General features: G+C 62.5%; 1 protein-coding gene across 1 annotated transcript; it reads right to left on the bottom strand.

The window, feature by feature from the left end:
- GRK2 (G protein-coupled receptor kinase 2) lies at positions 1-18,907 on the bottom strand. The gene is made up of 21 exons (XM_044259807.1): positions 18,749-18,907; positions 8,958-9,034; positions 7,130-7,203; positions 6,915-7,016; positions 6,718-6,792; positions 6,531-6,592; positions 5,739-5,790; positions 5,356-5,447; positions 4,885-4,984; positions 4,715-4,793; positions 4,480-4,610; positions 4,112-4,206; positions 3,930-4,037; positions 3,674-3,740; positions 3,309-3,409; positions 2,493-2,559; positions 2,318-2,413; positions 1,946-2,108; positions 1,641-1,777; positions 1,426-1,539; positions 1-1,302 (listed from the first exon to the last, which is right to left on the bottom strand). The coding sequence occupies exons 1-21, from the start codon at positions 18,859-18,861 to the stop codon at positions 1,138-1,140; spliced, it is 2,070 nt and encodes a 689-aa protein (XP_044115742.1). The 5' UTR covers positions 18,862-18,907; the 3' UTR covers positions 1-1,137.
- Between the last annotated feature and the right edge of the window lie 3,204 nt (positions 18,908-22,111).

The raw sequence follows: 22,111 nt of genomic DNA, 5'->3' as shown, positions 1-22,111 counted from the left end.
TCAGGCACCATTTTTTATAAAAACGAATAGTCTCATTTTCCACTCTTTAAAATCACATTCAAAAATCGGCAAAGGAACGCCCCGGGGAGCGAGTAGATGGGAGGGGAGGGCGCGCCAACCCAGCCCCAGGGGGAGAGGGCGCGACACCACATACGGCAGCGTGACTGGCACAAGGGGGCATGCGGCGGGCGGGGTGGCGCCCCGTGGGCAGTGGCACTGACGGGACATGGGGCGATGGGGCTAGACAGCCCGAGGGGAGCACACGGACCGGCCAGGGGTGGCGAGGGCTGGCCCCACCCGGCCCCTCTCGCTGTGCTGCCCGGCCTGTCCATGCTGCTCCCCTCTGGTCCTGGGCAGACGAGGCCTGGCCCAACCCAGGAGGGGGCGGGCAGGGGACCTCGAGGCCAAGCGAGGCCAGTGTACCACAGCCCACAGCTGCCTTTCTGTGGTCCCTGAGCCCGGGCGCTTGGGGTGGGAGGAAGGGGGGACCACACGGAGGGCAGCGGAACCTGCTGCCAAGGCCCACCCTCCCGACCAAGCCCCTCAGCGACCGCAGACCGTGGGGATGGAGGCAGCCAGGGACACGGCTTCTTCCCAGGCAAGGGCACACAAACTCAAGTCGCTGTGGTGAGGCCCTGGGGTCAGGGAGATCACCGGCCCCTCCTCCACCAACCGGCTGGAGGACGGGACAGTGCAGGACTGTGCCCCTGGCGCAGGAGGGGCTGCGGTGGGAAAATTCAAGTAGTGCCCCTGTGCTGCGGCCTCCCCCGGGTAGGGGGGACGCGGGGCCACCCTCAGAGCACAGCCCAGAGCCTGAGGGGGCACAACCTGGTGTGGCGACGTCCCCGGGGAAGGGCTGGGAGGGCCGCCGGGGCTGCTGCTCTCCGCACCCCCCGCCCCCCACAGGAAGACACTGGGAGGGGAGGCCCCCGAGGGTCAGGGCTGAGGGTGGCTGGACAGTGGCTGGGTTGGTGGCAGCAGGAGCCAAGGCAAGCGGGGCCCCCCTCCCGGGGGCTGGGCCAGGCTGGGGCCACAGGAAATCACAATAATTACAAAATAAAACCTTTTCCGCTTGGCGGGAAAACAAATAATAAAAATCCGACAAAATAAATTAGAGGTTTATAAAAGGCGGGCGGGTCAGAGGCCGTTGGCGCTGCCGCGCTGGACCAGCGGCACCTTGCTCAGCTCCACGACGGGCGAGCGCGGCTTGTTCTTCATCTTGGGCACGCGCTGCACCAGCTGCTGCGCCTCGCGGTACGCGTCGCGCAGCTCCTTCTTCCACTGCACCAGCTCCGGGTCACTCTGCGGGCGCCCGAGGGGGTGTCAGGCGCGGGGGAGGGGTGGGGGTGCAGCCCCCCCCACCCAGCTCCTTCCCCGCCCCCAGCCACCCCCCACCCCCCCCACCCCGGGCCAGGCTGCACTCACGTCGCACTGCAGCACGAACTGTTTGCCGCCGCGGATCTTGAGAAGGAGGCACTTCCGCTCCTTGATCTGCGTCTCCTCCACCGACTGGATCTCCTCCATGGTCAGCAGGCTCTGCTGCAGGCCGGGCGGGGCGGGCGGGGCGGTGAGCACGGGCGGCCAGCCGGCTGGGCCAGCCGCCGCGCGCTCTCAGGGGAGCCCCCCAGCCCGCCGCTTACCGGGGCCTCGCCCTCGCCCCGCCACTCCAGCCGGTTGGGGAACAGGTAGAAGTACCGCCGCTGCCACTGAGTCAGGAAGGGGTTGCCCATCTTGGACATGTAGCCGTGCATGATGCAGTCCTTGCCCAGGGCGTAGTCTGACGTGGGACAGCGAGAGGCGGACTCAGCCAGGCCGGCTCAGAGCGGGATCCCCGCCGGGGCACCACCACCGCAGGTAGCTTCCCCTGACCTCGACCTGGGCCTCGCCTGGTCTCTACCATGAGCACGGGGTGCCCACCCCACCCCCGGCGGCCCTGAACCCTCACCTTCCTCATGGCCCAGCTGCTTGTTTTTGGTTTTCTTGCGGGCCTCCATTCGGTCCGTCTCGGCGTTGATGGTGTCGAAGACCGTTTCTGCCACCTCCTGCTGCCACCGCTCGGAGATGGTGAGGGGAAAGTTGCGGTAGAGCTCCTGGTCGCTGTCCAGCAACTTCAGTGAGCAGACAGGGCAGGGACAGCCGTCAGCCTCAGGCCTGCCCAGCCCCAGGGGTCCCAGGTTAGGGCGGGGGGATGGTGGTGGAGGGGGGCGGGGAGGGGCCGGTCTGGTCCAACAGCCTCCCCATGCCCATGCCAGGCATGTTTGGGGAGGAGGAGCCTGGGGCCAGGCCAGGCCAGGCCAGGCAGGGGCGAGCCAGGTACCTTGATTCCTTTTGTGTCCTCCTCATCAAAGGAGCCAATGTCAAAGGCGTCAGCAGCATTCACCTCCCCTCGAGGAGGGATCAGCGGGGGAGGGTACTGTGGCAGAACACGGACTGGGCGTCAGCACGGAGTAGGGGCTCCCGGGGACCCACCCGGCCCCAACCCAGGCTGGTACCTTCTGCAAGAAGACCATCTGCCAGTCCAGGGAGCGGAAGAAGGGGCTCTCCTTCACCTCCTGGGCCCTGCAGAGAGATGCGGGGCATCAGGCCAGGGGTCCCGTCTGGGCACTGGAGCAGGTAGCCCCGGTGAACTCCCAGGTCAGCCGTTCTTTGGCTCTGTCCCCTTGGGGAACTTTCTTAAACTCTAGCCTGTCCCCTCAACTCTAAAACAGGGAGAGCAACAGTTCCCACACCACAGGGCTGCTGGGAGCTTTCATGTTTGTAAACCTTGAAACATCACGCCCAGCAATTAGTAAATGGTTTTTGTTTTTTTTTTTTTTTTAAGATTTTGTTTATTTATTTGTCAGAGAGAGAGAGCGAGTGCGCACAAGCAGGCAGAGTGGCAGGCAGAGGCAGAGAGAGAAGCAGGCTCCCCGCTGAGCAGGGAGCCTGATGTGGGACCCGATCCCAGGACCCTTGGGATCATGACCCAAGCCAAAGGCAATGGCTTAAACGACTGAACCACCCAGGCATCCCGTAAATGTTTAATAAACACTAGAAGCTCTCGTCATCATCATTACCGTAACCATCTTTGTTTCAGGGGCCCCTTCTGGAAGCTGGCCCCAGCCAGCTCCAGCAGCCCTGCCCCCTGAGAACACACGACAGCGCTGGTCACACCCCCACCCCGCGAGCAACTCAGAGGATACTGGCCCCAGGAGGGGGCCCCGGTGGTGGGACACAGGCCTCATCCTCAGGCCAGCCTAGTGGCGTGCCCACACAGCCGGGGCAGGGAAGACAGGCCTGGGACAGGGGCCCCGGCCCCAGACACGCACCCTCGGCCCAGACAGCCCAGTCTCCGGTTGACATCCCTCTGCAGCAGCCCCTCCAGCAGGGAACGGAGCTCGGGGGAGAAGGAGTCGGGCAGCTCCACGGCCTGCAGGGAGGAGCGGACGTTGGCAGGGGCCGAAGAAGAGTCCTGGCCCCCGGCACAGAGAGACAGCGCCCAGCTTCCTCACTCACCCCAGAAGGCGTGTCTGTTCTGACAACACAGGGATGGGGAGCCTCTGGGGCAGGAGGCCAGAGTAAGGATGAGTGGCCCGAGTTCGGTGAGAACCGAGAGTCCACGGCCCAGATACGCACAGGAGACCCCAGGCCCACCGTGGCCCCCGTGGACTCCGCCCAGCCTCCCCACACTCACCATCGTCAGTGTCATGCGGTCAATCTCATGCTTATCTTTGGTCTTGTGCTGCCGGAAGGGACTGTGCCTGGACAAGAGACGCAAGGTCAGAGGACAGGAAAGGGAAAACTGAGGCAGGCAGCAAGAATGCTTCTCATCTAACGTCAGGGATGGTGCCGCCCTAACCCCCAAGCAGTGGAGGCCCCCCTCCCCTAAGCCGCCCCCTGGACTGGGGAAGAGGCCTTCTCCCACCGCCCGCCTGGGAGAGCCCACTCACCCCCGCAGCAACTTGAAAAGCATGCAGCCCAGGGAGAACCAGTCGGCACTGCTATCGTAGGCCACGCCCTTCTGCAGGACCTCGGGGGCCATGTACCCGTGGGTGCCCCTGTGGAAGCAAAGGGACCGTAAGTGGGTCGGGCCGAGGGCGCAGGAACGGAGAGTGGGGGGCTGGGTACTCACACGCTGGCGTGGGGCTTCTTCTTGGAGAAGTCGCAGGCCAGGCCCAGGTCTGAGATGCGCACATGGCCGTGCTCGTCCAGAAGGATGTTCGCTGGCTGTGGAGGAAGCCTAGTGAGCAGCCTCCAGGGCGGCCCAGGACCCACTGTGGCCAGGCAAGACGCCCGCGAGGGTCAGGTCACTCTAGAGGGATCCGGGTGTCCAGGGATGAGGCCCTGGGCGAGGCCTTCTCTCCCCCCCGCACCCCCGTGACCACCTGAATCCGGAAAATGGCTCGGCAATGGGGATAGGAAGGGAGCGGCCGGCTGGCCTGTCCCCGCAGGCCCTGAGCCAGTTGCGCTGCAGGGCCGAGGTGGGGGCCGAAGCCTCACCTTCAGGTCCCGGTAGACGACGAAGCGGTTGTGCATGTGCTCCAGGCCCAGGATGATCTCGGCTGCGTAGAAGCGCATGTCGGCCTCGGAGAAGACTCCGTGCTGGGACAGGTGGTAGTGCAGGTCCCCGCCTGCGGGAGGCAGCCCCGAGGGGCGCAGGGGCGGCGCTCAGCTCCCTGGCAGGCCCCCAGCCCCGGGCGGGTGGGGTGAACCTGGGCCCAGGCCATGCACTCACCGTTCATGAGATCGAGGATGAAGCTGAGCTTGTCCGGCGTGTGGAAGGCGTACGACATGCAGACGATGAACGGGCAGTCCTAGGAGGACAGGGGAGGGGAGTGAGCAGAGCCACGCCTGGCTCGGGACCGAAGGCTGCCGCGGTGACAGGCCCGGGCCCTCCCAGCTCACCCCAGTGCTGACAAGGGACAGCATGATGCGCTCATTCAGGGCCAGGGTCTCCCCCTGCTTCATCTTGATACGCTTCTTATCCAGACACTTCATGGCGTACCTGGTGGGGGAGGAGGGGGGTGTGGGGGGAGAGGTGGGGGGGTGCAGGTCAGTCAGTCCACATGCTCCTTCGCTCCTTTGGTGCAGAGCCCAGGGCTGCCTCTGGGAGTCAGCAGGGGCAGGAGGCAGTCCTTGGGGCTATCGCAGTGAAAATTAGACACTGCGACAAGCCTAAGACCCATCGGAGTCAAGACAGAGCGATGGCAGGAGAAAGTGCTGGAGAGTCGGGGCTCTGGGGGCCTGTGCAGCAAGGAACAGCACACCCGGGATGGAGAGGGACAGAAGCCTCCGCAGAGAGCCCCACGGACATCCCCAGGGGCCCTCCCTTCCCGCGGGCGTCCCACTTGACCCTGGCTCCGAGCCGGCACTCACATCTTGCCCGTGTCGGCTTTCCGGCACCCGTACACCTCGCCGAAGCCACCCCGCCCAATGATGCGGTGCACACTGAAGTCGTTCATGGTCAGCTGTGGGGGTGATGACAGCAGGGGTCACTGTGGGCTGCCCAGGCCCCACCTTGGGGCGAAGACACCCAGGCAGCAGGGGGCCAGTCCCATGCTGTAGGAGGGGGGCATATGCAGGGGCCACCTGTTCACCATGCACTTACCTACCCCGAGCCACCCCCACTGGGACCCCAGCACAGACCCCACCACCACCACCCTGCGGGCTGAGGGACAGACTGCCTTGCACCCCGCAGGCCTGGGGAGGACAGCGGGGAGGGAGGGAGCACAGTGCTCCACGGCCACCACCCCACTCACATGGATGTTGAGCTCCACGTTCTTCCACTGACAAAACCGTGTGAATTTATCACTGTAAGAAAAGACCCAGGGTTCCAATGAGATTCAGAAAGTGGGCAAAATGGTGCCAGGAGCAAGCCTGCCCCATATCATGGCCTGCTGTCCCGAGCCTCCGTGTCCCCTCCCACACTGCCTAGGCCTAGCGCTGGCCCGGGTGGGGCCTGGCCACCTGCCGTCAGGTTTCAGGTAAGCCTGGAGAAGAGGTGCTCTGGTCTGATCCAGATCTCCTGCTACCACAGCTCTGCCGGTGCTCAGCTCATCCCAGCTTGCATGCCTCTGGCGATGCAGCACTCACTCCCCCGAGGCTCCCACTCCACAGCTGGGCAGCTGGGACCTCAGAAAACTATTCTTTCCATCAGGCTGAAGTTGGCTTACAGCTCTTGCCCCGCAGGCTGGCTCCGGCCATGAGGGTCACAGTGGAGGACACTGTGTCTTTTTGCGCCCACCCCTGTCACCCTGGTATTTCTCAGCGTAGATGGGCCCAGCAAGGTGCTAAACAGTCCTTGAGAGTGAAAGACACTTAGGTGGTCCCTCGCTCCCTGGGGAGTCGCCCAGGACAGGCTCAGAGATATCTGTTGCAAGAAGGCCAGGCCAGGAGCGCGCAGGGCATGACGGCTAGGAACCTGTCTCACCTCCGAGGGTGTCTGCCCAGGGCCCCGAGACCGAAGCAGGCTGCCTGCTCTCCCGCACACCATCCACACCTTCTCAGAACAGCCTCTTCCTCCCCTTCCCCTCCTGCATGTGCCCTCTCACCTCTCGATGAATTTCTGGAACACGTCCCCTCGGAGGTTCTGACAGATCTCTTCGATGTACGGCTAAGGGAGGAAGCTGGAGTTGGTGACGGAGCCAGACCAGGAGCTGACCAGGCTCCGTGACCTCGGCTGCCCAAGGGCGACCCTGGCTGGGCCGGTAGGCAGCAGGGCAGAGACCCAGTACACACCTGGAAGAGATCCGGAGGCACCTGTTTCTTCACTAGGTGGCCCTGGACGTGCTCAGTAGCACTTTTCGAGAAGGGCTGGGGAAGACAGAGGCAGCTGTGAATTCTCCGCAGGGTCCTTTCATCCCGTCCCAACACGCAGGCCGCTGAGGACCGGCACGTGGGTCTGGGCCTGGGGACAAGCGGGCCGGGGCACTCACATGCGAGCAGGCCAGCAGCTCCTTCATGATGTAGGTGTCGAAGACCTCCCGGCTGCGGGCCAAGCGCTCTTCCTCTGTCTCCAGCTTCTCGTATTTCTTGATCTAGACGACAAGACCCACACAGGTGACACAGAGGCGCCAGCGCCAGGCATCTTGCAGATTCAAGCAAAAGCAGCTCAACCCCCTCCCCTCTCTCCAGGCCACAGGGGCCTCACCTCCTCATAGAACTCCACCAAGGGCTTGGCCTCCTCTAGGTGTTTCAGGCAGAAGTCTCGGAAGAGCAGGTACCCTGAAAGCAAGGGTGTCAGGTCACGCCGAACCGTGCCCCTCGGACGCCTTCCCATCACAATGGGTAACAAGGGCAGAACTGGGCAAGGGTGATGGCCCGAGGCAGGGACTGGGCAAGAGTCTCAGTTCCAGGGTGAGGGGTACCGGCGTCTCCACCCCCGACCCCCAGAATCTGCTTCCTCGGTGGGTGGCTAGAAAGTGATGCGCCCTCGGGGGAGGCAGAGGCTCGGGGCTGGCTCGGGCTGGCTCTGGCCGCCCACCCTCTTGCTGCAGCCCCGGGCCTGCACCTGCCGCTCGGGGGCAACATGGCCACTGGGCAGGCTGCGCGGGTGCTGACCCGCCTGGGTCGGGCCAGCCACAGCAGGGGGAAGCAGTCTCCCGGGCTGGGGGGCCTCCCCCTGGACACCCTCACCCCGCCCCCGGTATCTGGCTGACTTTCACAGCAGCCCCGAGAAATGGTTATGGAAACAGACTTCCGGGAAGCCGGTCAGGTGAGCATGAGTAGAACCTGGGGCTCTTCCACCCACTGGGAGGTCCTGGGAAAGACAGGCTGGGGGAGACTGGGAAGGTTAAGAGGTGGGGCAAGCTACGAGAAGGGCTTAGGAGGCCTCCCCCTTCCCTGGGCAGGTTAGGCCTCACCCCCCCAGGGAACAGGGGTCTGAGACCTGGCCCCAGAGCAGCCCTAAAGGTTCAAAGCAGAAGTAAGGGCCCACTCCCTCCAGGCTGACATGGGGGACCAGGCTTGCACTGGTGGCTTCCAGGGGCACTGCCTGTGGATGTCTACCAGAGCACACAGCCATCACCTCCAGTAAGGGTGGCCTGGCCTTCAGGTAATTTGTGATGTGGGTTTCCCAGTGGGCAAGGGGCTTTCACTGAGACCGCCTCATCCGGCCCTCCACCAGTCCCGGGTAGCAGGGCTTCTGAGTCCTAATTCCCAGGTGAGGACACCAACAGGCTCAGAGATGTGAAGTGATGTGCTCGAGGTCACACAGCATAGGCCGGGGACCCAAACTGTGCTTCCTGATAGACTGACCCCCCAAGACTGACCTCCAGTGCCTGATCTGGCCAGGTCAGGCCAGGCCACTCCCATATCAGAGCTGAGATCCTGCTCTCTGCCAGGCCACATCAGGGCCGAGCTTCCCTGAGACCCACCCCACCCCACTCCTGCCCCGTGGGCCAGGTCTGCAGCCAGTTCACCAGCCCCCTGGAGGGGGAGGAGAAGGAGGATCTCAGGGGCCAGCCGGAGCAGGTTGATCACAAAGAGGGCCCATGGGGGTGGGGGCGGCGACCACAGCTCGCCAGGCGCCACAGGAAGGGCCCCGCCCCTTCCTGTCAGTTCTACCAACGGCCCAAGCAGCTGTGCCTGCGCCAAGGGGAAGCTGCAATTCTCAAAAACAAAAACCCCAAGGAGGAACTTCCCCGGCAGCCTGGAAGGTCGCTGGGCCCCCACCCCCTTCACGGGGCTCCCGGGGCCAACAGCCAGGGGCTAGGAGGCACGATGGGTCCTGGGCCCAGAGCAGTCCTGCTGTCAGCCGGGGAGATGGGGCGCTCGCAGCTGCCCTGCCCCATCGGAGAGGAGGCCAACCCTGGCCAGCCCCTGAAAACAGAGGCTTGCCGACGGGGGTGGGGTGGAGGGGTGCGGGGGGAGTAGGAAAGCAGCCTCAGGGGGGTCCTCCTGCCCCCACTCCCCAGGGCTGGGGCAGCTGGACAGGGGTGGGAAGTCCTCGGGGCCGCCAGAGCTCCTCACGTACTCACCCAACTTCTGGGAGAAGATCTTCTCGAAGGTCACCTCGCCCCGGTCCTCAAGGTACTTCTGCATGACACTGCGGATACTGAGAGACGGGGGGCCTCGGTGAGCTAGGGCCCCCGGGGCTCCTGCCAGGCCCACCAGGCCTACTGGCCTGGAAGCCCGCGGCTTCCTCTCCCGGAATGCATACCGTCACCGCTGCCTCCAGGAAGGCAACCACCAGCCTGGGTCTGGTCACCACGCTCTGTCCCTCAAAGCCAGGCTGGCCAGCGTGGCTGCTCAGAAGTCGGGTCCTGGCACTGCCTCGTGCCGGCTTTGGGGACCCGGCCAAGCCCCAGAGCCCGGCCTCACCCTCAGCAGGTGATGGATACCCCAGACGGGGCCCGACCTGACCGTCCCGTCCTGCTCGGCCGCCAAGTGGGCCGAAGGGCCGAGACACAGAAACGCTGCAGCATAGACCAAGCTCAGAGAGCTAAGGGAAAAGAGAGTCACCAAAGTCCCCAGATTCTAGGATTCCACTAGCTCGTGTGTCCAGCACAGGCAAATCTATGGAGGCAGAGAGCAAACTAGTGGGTGCCCAGGGCCTGGGGGAGAGGAGAGGAGTGACTGCTAACAGGCATGGGGTGTCCTTCTGGGGCGATGGAAATGCTCCGGAATGAGGTAGGCCAAGGGTTGCACAATGCCAAGATGTACTAAAGTCCAATGGATTCTGCACTTTAAAATGATGAATTTTATGCTGCGTGAATCGTATCTCAAAGTTTTTACACAGTAAAAAAGCAACAAAAGCCAAGCCTCAGTTCCTGGGTCCTGAACATCTGAATTAAACCTGTGCCCCCTCTCCCTGGGCTGCCTGGGAGGGCCGCAGGGGAGAGACTGGCCGTTGTGACCACGAGACCCCAACCCAGCACTCCCCACCCGAGAGCTCACCCTCAACACAGAGGACCATCTGGGCAGGCGGCCTGGGGCTACGCTTCTTGTCTCAGTGGTACAGTGCTGTCCCCTCCCGTCCCCTTCCTCCTACCTGCTGTCCCCTCCCCCACTCTCCCGGGCCACCTGCCTGGTCAGCCTGCCTGTCATGCTGGCCAGCTGTAACCACTCTGGGCTTCCCGAGGCCGGGCTCCTGAGGAACACTCCAGCCCTGTACCGGGGACCAAGCTGGGCCAGCGCACCTGAGGCCACGCCATGCTCACAGCCCTGAGGCCATGTGGGGCCACCGGCAGGCCACTGAAAAAAGACACAGCAAGTGGTGAGGACCAGGATGAGAGAGTCCGGGCTCTGCGCCCCCGCCTCACCGCATCCCTCCTGGAACCCAGCTCAGGTCACCAGAGCCTGCCGCCCATCCTCTGCTAGAAGGTTCCACGCACCCCTGCCATCCAGGCAGGCCCTCCCAAGGAACAAGTTCTGCTTCTGTGGCTCTGAGACATTAGATGGTGCATGACAAAGCCTGATGGAAGCCACGCAGGCAGGGAAGAGTGTTCTGGGCCGCCGGGAGACGCTGCGTGGAGGAGGAACCGCACTGGGTTCCTCCATGCAAACAGGATGTGAACAGGTGGCAAAGCCTGGGACAGAGGGGGGATGTGGGGACAAGCAGGGGAAGACCTCGCCAAGGGTGAGCAAGAGGCTATGAGGCAGGGGGCGGGGCTCGGCCCGGGGCAGACGGAGTTCACTGGAGGCACCCGGAGGAGGAAGTCCAGGTGCGGAAGATGCGACGGGGACGACCCGCAGGGAGGGGGAAAAACAGCGAGGGGCGGGATCAGGCTCCGCCGTCCGGCGCGCCGGAGAACGGACCAGCAGACGGACAGCAGGCCGCCTGCCAGGCATGAAGGGGTGTCTGAGGCAAGAGCGCTCCGGGCAGGGCCGGTGTGGCCCAGGGACACTGCCCAGCCTCTGGCATGGGGCTCGAAGGCAGGGGGACCCCTGCCCTTCTCCCCTCGGCACTGTCCTTCTCCTTCCTCCGCCCAGCCAAGGGTCAGTGGCTTGGTGGCCCCATGCTGCCTGAGCTGGTTCCCCGGGGAAAGCAAGGATGGCCTCTGCCACGTGCAGCGACTCAGAGGCCGGGAGGTGGCCCTCCCCCAAGCCAGCACACCCTCCCCTCGGGAGTGCCACACACCAGCTCACACCCACCAGCCACTGACCAGAACACATCTCTTTGGCTCCGCAACATTCAGGAGGCCCACTCGGTGCTTCACACATGGCAGGAGCTTGAAAACCCTGCCCCGGGGCCTGCAGATCAGAGAATGGAGCCCTACGGGTCCTTGCCCCGTGAGGGAGCACACAGGACCTCCTTTTGGGAGGACAGTGGGACCGGCCTGGGGGGTGCGGGGTGAGCAGAGCAGCAGGGGCCCAGAGCCGGCGGAGAAGGACTGGCAGGGTCTAGAGACCAGGCAGCCCAGAGTCAGAGTCTAAGCTCGGAGCCCTGGGACCCCACAAGGGACCAGTGCCTGAATTCCACCTGTGAAGTGGACCGGGAAGGCAGGTCCTCCCTGCCCCTTGGCTCAGCTCTTGGCGCTGCACAGCTGCCCCCAATTCTGGGTTTGGGGACATTCTGGACTATGGGAGGGGATGGACAAAGCAATAAAGAGGGACCAAAATATCACAAAACCATCAGATGGTGGTCGGGTGCGCTAGGGGGGACACCCAGACATAGGGGTACACATGACAGGCCAAGTGATTCCAGCCCCTGAAGGGTGACCCCACCAGCCTGCTGGGCTCAGCCCCTGCTGTGAGAACTGGGAAGCCCGCCTGAGCCCCGCACTGGCTTCCCGGGAGCCAGCGAGACTGGCACCCACTCAGCGAAGACAACAGAGCAGGAAGGCCCACCACTGCCCCCCCCATAGGACCCGGTGGCCCCAAGAAGAACCGGGGACTAGACTTGCCAGGGAAATGCACTCTTTACAAGGTCCTGCAGACGAAGAAGCTGGGACAGTCGCTTCTCAGGGAGCCGGCCTCTGGCACAGCCTTCTCCCTTCCCAATGACTCTGCTGGGGGCTCAGCCCAGGGAAGAGCAAAAAGTGGGGCCCGGGGTGGTGGTGGGGGAGCAGACCCCGCCTCCCTCCCGAAGCTGCACGGAAAGGCCACGGCTCTCTCCCCAGCTCACAGCACTTCACTTTCTTCCTTAAAAAGAAAAAAACTGTTTTCTAAATAAAATAAACAACCCCCCCTCCCCGCCACCCAAACACAAGATCAGACAGAGCAGAGCCCTTGCATGGAAGGCCCCCAGAGCGACGACGTCAGGGCTTCCTGTCTGCTCTCCTGGGGCTGGCAGCCGAGGGAGCCGGCAGGTCAGAAGAACGTGTTATGGGGACACACTCGTGCCAGGGTGGCAAGTACAGGCTGGCACAGCCCAGGGTGGCCTCCTGGGCTGGGTCACCTCCGTCTCCATCACCCGCCCCGATACTGGGGGAGTCTAGAGTGGCGACGAGCCCAGAGCAGCATTCCTGTCCCCATCCAGGCCAGCGACTCTGATAGCGAGGAGCACATGGCTGCCGGGTCAGCTCTGGGGGGGTCAGCCGAGCCCAATGCCCGCCTCCATCCCCACCAGAAGGACTCTGAGGCTCCCGGGCTCTCTGGGGGAAAGGCCTGAGGCCTGAGCTCCCAATGGCTCTCCCCGGCCTCCCGCCCCGGGGGGCGGCCAGGCCTAGTCACAGGCTTTAAACGCGCACTTTCCCCATTTGTGAAATGAGGACGTCAACAAAAGGCTGAACTTGCTACCACCACGCTGGCCACTTCAAGAGCCTGCAAGGACACAGCAGCGGGACTGTCCCAGGATGCCAGCTTGCTGTGAGAGCCGTCAGCTCACGTCCCCTCCTGGAGGCGGCCCTCCTCCTGGGAGCCCACGGCCTGTGCCGCTTCTAGAACATGATCCTGAGCTACTTGGTCTTTCTTGGTCGGGTCTCTGCTCCACAGCTCCACGTGCTATGGCCGGGGGCCTCCCGAGTGCCCTGGCGCGTTCTAACCAGGGCTGGGGCTGGGAGCACTCCCCGGGGCAGGTGCATGGTGCCAGGCCCCTCTGCGCACAGACCAGCCTCACCCGCTCATGCCGATCTGCCTTGGGGGCTTGGGGATAGGGGGTGCGCAGAGCCCGGCACGTGCCCCAACAAAGCAGCAAGGGCCCCTCGGCAGGAGGGCCCGTCCTGCCACGACAGGGAGCCGCCAGACCCCTGCCCACAGCCAGGGCTGTTCACTCCGGCCCCAGCTGCTCTAAGAAGCAGGTCAAGCTTGACGTTGAGGGAGAAAGCATGTCGTCCTCCCTCCCAGCCCGGAGTGCGGACAGGGGTGACAGGATAGCAGGCAGGAAGGTGGTGAGGGCTGTGGGGGAGAACTTCCGGTAGCTTCTGGAACCACGTGGTTCAGAAGAAAAGCAAGGCCCCTTGCTCTGTGGCACACAGGCCTGGCAAGATGATCTGGGCCCTCACAGGTGACTTCCGCCTGGGGTCACAGACGGGAGCTCGAGTGTGGACTGGAAGGGACAGCAGGGGTCAGAAGCAAACACACTCTTCTTGCTGGTGAAGCCATCTCAGCTAGGGGCTGGGCGGCCCGCCCCCGCATCCCACCCCGAGTGCGGCCAGAAAACGAGACCGCGTCCAACTCTCCCTGACAAAAGGCGTCCCCCTGGGCAGGGGCCTCCCGTCAACCTCTGCAGGAGGGCTGGGGGCAGGGTCCCCGAGGACCCCAGATTCACGCCCAGGCTGCCTCTCCCTCCGTCCCCTGCTAGTGCCACGGGCAGCAGGCAGCATCGCCCCCAGCAGGCTCCGGGCAGCTTTGGGCGGCACCTGGCAGGCCGGGGCCATGGTGGCCATGCTCCTGTGTGACAGGGACGCCAGGGTCGTGAAAGCCCAGGACGGCAGGTGGGCTCCAGGCCTGGGACAGGCTGGTGAATGAGCCCGCCGAGCAGAGACCGTCGTGCGGCTTCTCTGTGGCATTTCCAGGAAACCAGGCACCGAGGTGGCAGCAGTAGGAGGAAGTCCCCTGGGGCTTCTTATTAATATTTCTCAATGACTCTCCCTGGAGCTCACACAGTGTCCTCGGAGCTTAAAGCTGAGAACAGGACACGTACCAAGTGGGAAAGACCAAGCCCCGGGCCCAGGCAGAGACGACGACAGCCCCGGCGGCGCCCACACAGGCCCCCTGCAGATGCCCGACGGAACATCCCAGGCTCCCAGCAGTGCCAGGGCCCCAGAGCGGCTCCTGGCGGGATGTGTGGAAGAGGACACGTGTGCTGCAGCCTGGTCACACGTCGCGGCTTCTGTGCTAATGTGCCCTGAGCGCCACACCCTGCAATTTGCTGCTATTATGTGAAAACTCACCCAGAGCAAAGTTCCAGGCCTCCTCGGCCCCGGGTTCCCAGGAAGAGGCTGTCCCCTCTTCTTGGGAACCCGGGACCCCGACCCCAACCCGGGTGGCCTCTGGGGTCCGAGAACGCCCCACTCAGACATGGCGGTGCTGAGACTTGAACACCAGAAGGCTCGCTTGCGAAACCCTGCCCTCTGCCCACACAAAGACTACCCGTTGGGGCATCAGTGATGCCGAGAAGGCAGGTTACTGCTGTGGAAAAAGCTGCAGCCAGACAGGTCATTTTTAGGGTCTCTTGCTGGAAACAGATCAGCGGTAACTCGAATGCAAGTCTGTCTTACGGGACTAGCAGAGAGGACAGTGGCCCCTGGGGGTCATGGGAAGAAGGGGACAGGTGTGATGGAGGCTGTGCACTCCCCAGAGCCTCTCACGAGCTCCTGGCTTCTGCGGTTTGTTCCGAGGCAGGAGCAGAATGTCCTGGAAGCACCAGCCGCGCGCTTGCGAGCAGCCCCTGGGTGCCCGGGGCGGGGAGGAACCGCCGGCTGCAGAGTGCCTACACCTGACGTCACTGGGAATTTACTACGAGGGATTGATCGTGCATTAATAGGACACGTTATTCCTGGTTTGACGGAGCCCAGATTTCCCTGCACAGATTCCAACCTGTGATGCTCCCGCTCCCTTCAAATCGACTTCCTGAGGGAAGGGCGGGCAGGCGGGCGGGCAACGGAATGGCAGAACTGCGAAGCCCTCCGCTCTGGAAAGAACAGATGGGAACAGACGTCCCAGGGACCCATTCCTGAGGAAGGCAGGGGCTTCAAAGGCCCAGAGGGAACGACAGCTCACAGCCGACCACCAAAAAGATCACCTTGTCCTGGGGATGGGGAGTTGAGACGGAGAGCTACTACTGGGGTGGAAAGTTCTGGGCGAGGGATAAGGCTGGAAACGACAGGGTTCTGCTGGTGACGGAGAAGTGGAGGACGAAGGGAGGAAACCTTCCCCTGCTCCCCTTCTCCTCCGGCCCCCTTCAGCCCACAAATCAAGGGCAGAAAGTGCTGGAGGCAAAGAGTTAACAGGAACGAAGAAGAAGCAGAGGAAGAGTGGCCTGGTCGGGGAGACAGGGAAGCCAGAAGGGGCAGGAAGGAGGAAATCCATGGTGGGGGAGGGACCGGGAAAGAGCCGAGAAAATGGGAGGCTGCAAGAGGCCCCCGGCTCCAACAAGCCACTGCTGGGGCTGCCGCCGTCACCAGGGAGAGCAGAGGCATCTCCTGGGACGGCCCTAGCTAGGCTCCTCAGCCAGGAGCCCAGAGATTAATTACACACGGTCTCCGTGGTCATATTAAGCAAATGACAGTAATTACAGGGCCGCTGCTGGCGGAGGGAGACAGCGGCTCCTTTGGGGAGAAGCACAGACCACAGGCCTTCGAGCGGAGGGAGCACGGACAGGGCGTCAGGGCAGGGCCGGCCCCCGGCCTTCCCGAGCTGGGAACGGAGGCAGGCCCACGCAGGAAAAGGGACAGGCTGATACTGCCGTGGGCTCAGAAGCCGGGTCTCCTGTCTCCCAGCGACACAACACCGCCTCCTCCCATGAGAAGGCCGAGCAATGGGTCTGTTTCCTCGGATCCTCTAGGGTGACAGAAGGGGAGGACCCGGTGCCAGCTCAAAGTGGCACCATGCCTGCCCAGCAGCTCCTGCTCCTAGCCCTGGGAAGTCAGAGCGGATGCCAGCCCCAGCTCTGGGCCAAGCCACAACCTGGGCACCAGCGGCAGGGAGGCTGCCAAGATGGACCACCCCAAGGTGGGACCGGCTCCAAATGGCACCTTGTCATGGACAAACCACGGCCTTTCTCCCTGACCCTGACCTTGTGGGTAAGGGGAAGCCAGGCCTCCTCTCCGCTCTAGCTTAGCCAGAGCTGCTCTGCTCTGCCCCAGAGGACTGGGTGGGGGCTGAGCCCTGTGAACCAGGGCAGCTGACAGCCCAGGGGGCTGAGACCACGGAGCCCAGATCATGGCTCCCTGGGCAAGGGGTGCCAGAGGGGAGAGCAGACGTGTCCAGGGGTATGTGCAGGAAATGAAGCATCACAAGGGGACCAGAGACCTGAGTTCAAGTTCCAGCTCACCTCCGGGCCTAAGTCTCTTGCCCTCCCCTAGCCTTGGTTGCTTCAAACATTAAATGGAAGAATACCACCTCTCAGGCCCGCTTCCCACAGTTGTGAGAAAAATAAAATGGAGTAGCAACAGCTTTGGCAACCGGGAAGTGCCAGGCAAACGTGAGACACAGTCATCGTGACCTTCACGATGGGTCCAGTGGGCATTTGACCCACTGGACGTGCAAAGCACAAAGGAAAAGGTGGCATATCTGCAGCTGTAGGAGAGGCCTGGCCTTAGCTCACCGACAGGGACTACCAAGCCTCTTTCCATCTCACAGGCGTGGTAATCTGTCCCACGGTGCCCTGTTCGATGGTGACCCCATGTGAGAACCCATGGCACCTGGCTGTCGCTCTCCTGCTGTTCCCCAAAAACTCCCAGCCTGCTTCTAGCAGTCACTAGTCCTGACGTTTCTTGGGCAACTACTGTACGCAAGGCATGGCCTTGCCAACTTCACAGGTTGGCTTTTGGATCAACTGAGATGACAGATGTCAAAATAAATAATAAATTATTATAATTTCCACCATCCTTCCTACCAGCACCATCACTACCACAGATGGCAAAGGGGACAGGAAAAGAGGAACAGCTCGTTTCTCAGGGTTCTAACACCTGCAGAGCCAACCCAAGGCGGGGCCCCATCAGGAGCAATGCATTCTGGGGAGAGATTACCCAAACACAGAGAGTTCCAGAAAAGGTTCTGCCTGACACTTTGCAGAACTCCAAGGGTCTCAAGGCCACAGCCACCAAGGAGAGCCATTGCGAGCCCCAGAAGTTGACTCCCAGCACCCCCCCCCCAGCTTCCTCCCTCGTGGCTTTGTCACTTGTGAACGCATTTTTGTTCTAACTGTCGCTGCTCCCTGGACAGCCCCCAGCTGACAGTCAGCCTGGTTCCTGTTTTGAGAAATCTGATTGCAAATGTCTTAAAAAAAAAAAAGGGCCCTAACGGCCTTTTCAAAATGCACACCAATTTTCCTCTCCCAGGGCTGGTGTTCAGTCAATCCGAAACCCAGTGAACAGGGCACAGAGAAGGGCGCCAGAGAGGTAGGCACAGCACTCCCTGCAGCTCTGGGCTCAGCCTCAAACACTCAGGGTGCCACAGGGTCCCAACCCTCCCTTTTACCCTATCCACATTTCACAAATGAGGAAACTGAGGCCCAGAAACAGGAAGAGACTTGCCCAAAGTCCCATGATAAGATCATGACAGCCAGGACAGGACCAGGCTCCCAGGCCAGCCAGGCTTCCACCAGGCCAACTTCCAGGCAAGAGCAATCGGGGTGGCGGGGGGGGGGGGCGCACAGCTCCCACAGAGGCAGAATGGCCAGGCCCCCCCGCACAGGCCTGCGTGGAAGTAGAAGCCAGAAGCCCTCTGGTGACCAGGCGCCACCCCGGATGGCCTGTGACACCGGGCAAGCCACGCACGTCTGGGGCTTCAGCTTCCCCACCTGTTCCATGGAGACAAACGCACACCTGTCCTACCTGCTCACTGCCTACCTGAAGGCTCAAACAACAGGAAAATATGGGACAAGCCATAAAATGCTGGCCAAGCCTCAGCCCTGGTCCGTATCCTGACCAGAACGTGTCCACATCTTGAACAGTCAAACTTTCATACCAGGTGTAGTGACATCGTTGTCTCATGGAGGGGTGGCAGCCGTGGTCCAGCTGCTGCAGAGGTGCGGGGATGTCCTCTGGCAAACACCCACAAGGCACCAGAGGCCGCCCGCCAGAGGAGGAATTGGAGGAGAGAGGGGCAGTGGGGGCCTGCCCCCCCCCACCGGGCTCAGGAACACACCACACCCTGCTCCCCACCACCACCCTCGCCCCCAAGGCACACTCGAGCCGGACCCCGAGCCCGTGAGCCAGCAGAAGGCTGGGGAAGACCGGGAAGACTTGCTGCCTCCCCCAAAACCCCGCACAAGTGCCGACCCAAGGGGGCCCAGCAGTGGGGGTAGTGGAACCTAAGGCGGGGTGCCGGGAGTCGGGAAAGCAAAGGGATGGGTGATGGAGTCAGGCCAGGCAGACGGTGGCAGGCCGAGGAGGGGACCGCACGAGGACCGAGGGCTACCGACGGGGGCAGGGAGGGCAGCACGGGGCCCCGTGGGAGAGAGCAGGGGCGCGGGGCTGGCGGACGCGAGGGCAGGCAGCGTGCAGAAGGGAAGGAGGAAGCGGGGCAGGGGCCACTGCGCGGCTCGGGGAGCCAGGGCGCCGGGGCGCTCGGGGCTCAGGTGCGCTGGGCCCGGGGCCGCAGGGGTCCGGTCGGGGCGGCCGGGCCCCCGAGCGGAGGCTGGGGCACGGGGTCGGGGGGGGGGCGGTCAGGGGCCGCGGGCGCGGGGTTCGGGGAGGGGGCCCGGCCGCGGCCGCCTCACCTGGGCTCGGGCAGCAGGATCTTCTTGCTGGCGCGCGCGGCCGGCGTGGCCTTGCTCTTCTCCATGGCCATCAGGTAGCTCACGTCGGCCAGCACCGCCTCCAGGTCCGCCATCTTGGCGGCGGCGGCGGCCTCTCCCGCCGCTCGGCTCCGCTCCGCTCCGCTCGGCGCGCTCGGCCCGGCCCGGCCGCTCCGTCGGCCTCGGGCGCCGCCGCCCGCCTGGCCCCGCTCGGCGCCCGCGGCTCCGCTCGCCGCGGCTCACAGGCGGCGCCGCCCCATGGCGCCGGCTCGGGCCCGGCCCCGGCTCGCTCCGCTCCCGCCGGGACTGCAGTCGGGCCGCCGCCGCCGCCGCCGCCACCGCCGCCGCCGCCACCGCCGCCGCCGCCGCCGCCCGCGCCCCGGAGCCGCCGCCGCCTCCGGCCCCGCCTGCCGCGCACAGCGCCAGCGAGCCCGCGAGGGGCCGGACGCGCGGGCGGGCGGGCGGGCGGCGGCGCCCCCTGGAGGCCGCGCGGGCTGGCCCGAGCCTGACCCCCCCCCCCCCACCGCGGCCGGAGCGGACCCTTTCTCAGACCTGACCCCGACCCCGACCGCGACCTGTGCTGTGACCCCGACTCCAGATCTGGAGCTCCCCGGGGAACCCGGGACATAAGAAGACCCTGGACCCAGACCCTGGCCACAACTCGGATCCCAACTCGGATCTGAGACCCCACGATGGACCCCCGGCCCTCACTCCAGACTTAACACTTCAGAACATGATCTCCAGGACTTGGACCTCAGCCCTTGGACATAACCCCTGACTTCTGGTCCTTGGTGGAAGTCCACAACCTGACATTAGACCTGGATAACATTCCTGACCCCAGCCTCCAGACAGGACCCCAAGCCCAGACCTCAGACCACTGTCTTAGACTCTGTGACCTGAGATCACAACCCTTTGTCCTGCCCTCACTCCACATTGACCTTGACACTGACCTCAGACCCCCAGTAGGACCCCAGATCTAGTTTTTGGACCATATCCTCAAACACTGATTCCATCCTGGTTACTAACCCCAACTTTGATTCCCACCCTGGACCCAGACCATGGTCATGACCCTAAACCCTGGACTTGGAGACAAGGACCAGACCTGAACTTGGACCATCAACCCCAGAGAAGAGCTCCAGACCCAACATCAAGAACTCTGTACACAGACCCAGGACCAGGACATCCAACTAGAGGCCCAGTCTGAACCTAGAACACTTAACAGGTCTTCATGAACTTAGGACTTGACCACTGCAGTCAGGTACCAGGCCTACCCCAGCCCCAACCTCTCTCCCCCTGCTTTAGACCCAGCTTTTGCCCCAGGATTCCCATGCAGGAAAAAGGACCCCTTGCCAACCCTCACCCTCCCTGGACCAGCTTGTGGACCCAGGTCCCTGGCCTGCAGCTCCAACCACCCATGAAATCTTAATGGAATCATCATGATTCCACAACATGGAATCGAAACTCTCTCAGCCCAGGAGGACAAAGGAGTGTCAGTGCTGCCTGGTAAGGGAGACTCGCCGTACTGAAAGGACTCGAGGAAGGGGTGGGGGGGAATCCATGTGTCTCAAAGCAGCACCCCCATCTCATCTCAACATGCCCCTCTCTAGAGCCTTTCCTCCTCTGCTCTCCAGGATAACAAGATCCCTTCCCAGTTCTTGAGTTTGAGCTTGAGGCCCATGTCAGTTTGTGGGCCAGTAACCAGGACCCTTTTGCAAACAGAACCCCCTCTCTGTGCATTTCTCAGGTAACCTTCTGAGATCAGCACTAGAGCGCATCAGAAATAATCAGGTCCCTTCTCAGTGGGTAACACTACCATCCCCCCAGATACACAGGTCAGAACTCCAGGCATCATCCTTGACAACGGACAATGCCCTAGTCTCCTGGCCTAATCTCTCACCACACCCTCTTGTCTGGCCCGAGAATCTTCTTAAACCTGTCCACTTCTCAGGATCCCCATAGCTGCTGCCCTGATGCAAGCCCTGGCCAGAGACACCTTTCCCAAATCCAGACCTGATGGAGTTACTAAGGATTTTGGGAGCTGCTGAGAGGGGGGAGGAGGGCGCGCAGGGGGGCTCTGGGTTCCCACCCCCTCTGCTCAAAGCAGAGTTCGTTAAGTCAAGGAGCTGGGATGACTGGACCCTGCTCACCTCTCCTGCTTGCACTGCCACGATTCTCCGCATCTGGGATCCCCCACCAGCCCCTGCATCCTTCTCACCTCTGCTCTTTTATACTTTCCTCTTGACAAGCGCTCCAGTTCTGCACCTAGCCCCGGCTTCCTTGATTTGAAAACAACATCAGTTACAAAATGTATCATTCCAAGTTTTTGATTGGGATGGTGGGGACCGGGTGGTTGAAGTTTCCTTAAATGTTTGTATCAACTGGAAGATGCGTCCTGATGTTGGGGAATGCTGATTTAAAAAGAAAACAAAAAGGTACATACAATCTCCAACTGTAACTGATGCTCCCAGTTCTCCCCTTGCCCCAGTGCCCACCACAGGACCCCACATAGAAAGGAATAGTCTGTGTTTGATGAATGAATGAATGAATGACGGAGTGAATGAGCGCCTCAGCCCAAGCAGAGTCTGGGGCTGAACAGATCCCGCGGCACACAAGGACGCCCCAGCAGGAGGCCTCTAACCTCCCCTCCTCCTGCCCCTCCCCAACTCTCCAACTCTTAGGGACTGACTCCAGCCACACGCTGGCCCCGGGTTTTCTGGAGCAGCCCCTTATATTTAAAATTCTTCCTGAGGGGGCCTGGCTGGCTCAGCTGGTAGAGCTTGCGACTTTTGATCTCACAGTTGTAAATTCAAGCCTCACACCGAGTGTAGAGATTACTTAAAAAATAAATAATAAGGGGCGCCTGGGTGGCACCGTCAGTTAAGTGTCTAACTCTTGGTTTCAGCTCAGGCTGTGATCTGGGGGTAATGACATCGAGCCCCGCAGCCCCCCAGGCTCCATGCTCAGCAGGGAGTCTGCTTAAGGCTACCTCTCCTTCGTCCTTTGCCCCTCCCCCACCGTGAATTTGTGTGCGCACGTGCTCTCTTTCCCTCAAATAAATAGATAAATCTTTAAAAATATAAATAAAGGGGCGCTTGGGTGGCTCAGTGGCTTAAAGCCTCTGCCTTCGGCTCGGGTCGTGATCCCAGCGTCCTAGGATCGAGTCCCGCATCGGGCTCTCTGCTCAGTGGGGAGCCTGCTTCCTCCTCTCTCTGCCTATCTCTCTGCCTACTTGTGATCTCTGTCAAATAAATAAAATCTTTAAAATATAAATAAATATTTGAAAAAAATTAAATTCTTCTTCATCAGCTTGTCCGTTTGGGCTCTGAAAGGCCAGCCATCCCGGCC

This window comes from Neovison vison, chromosome 7 (assembly GCF_020171115.1).
Source record: "Neovison vison isolate M4711 chromosome 7, ASM_NN_V1, whole genome shotgun sequence".
In the NCBI taxonomy this organism is placed as follows: Eukaryota; Metazoa; Chordata; class Mammalia; order Carnivora; family Mustelidae; genus Neogale; species Neogale vison.
The sequence above is the reverse complement of the archived record's forward strand: the minus strand, read 5'-3'. Positions and strand labels throughout refer to the sequence as shown.

What these genes read in the sequence shown, in the direction of transcription:
- GRK2 (XM_044259807.1), bottom strand. Translation starts at nt 18,861, where the DNA reads ATGGCGGACCTGGAGGCGGTGCTGGCCGACGTGAGCTACCTGATGGCC. An exon ending in TTCCAGAAATTCATCGAGAG is followed by an intron (nt 5,791 to 6,530) that starts GTGAGAGGGCAC and finishes CTTTTCTTACAG; the next exon opens with TGATAAATTCACACGGTTTT. An exon ending in AGGACACAAAAGGAATCAAG is followed by an intron (nt 2,109 to 2,317) that starts GTACCTGGCTCG and finishes TGCTCACTGAAG; the next exon opens with TTGCTGGACAGCGACCAGGA.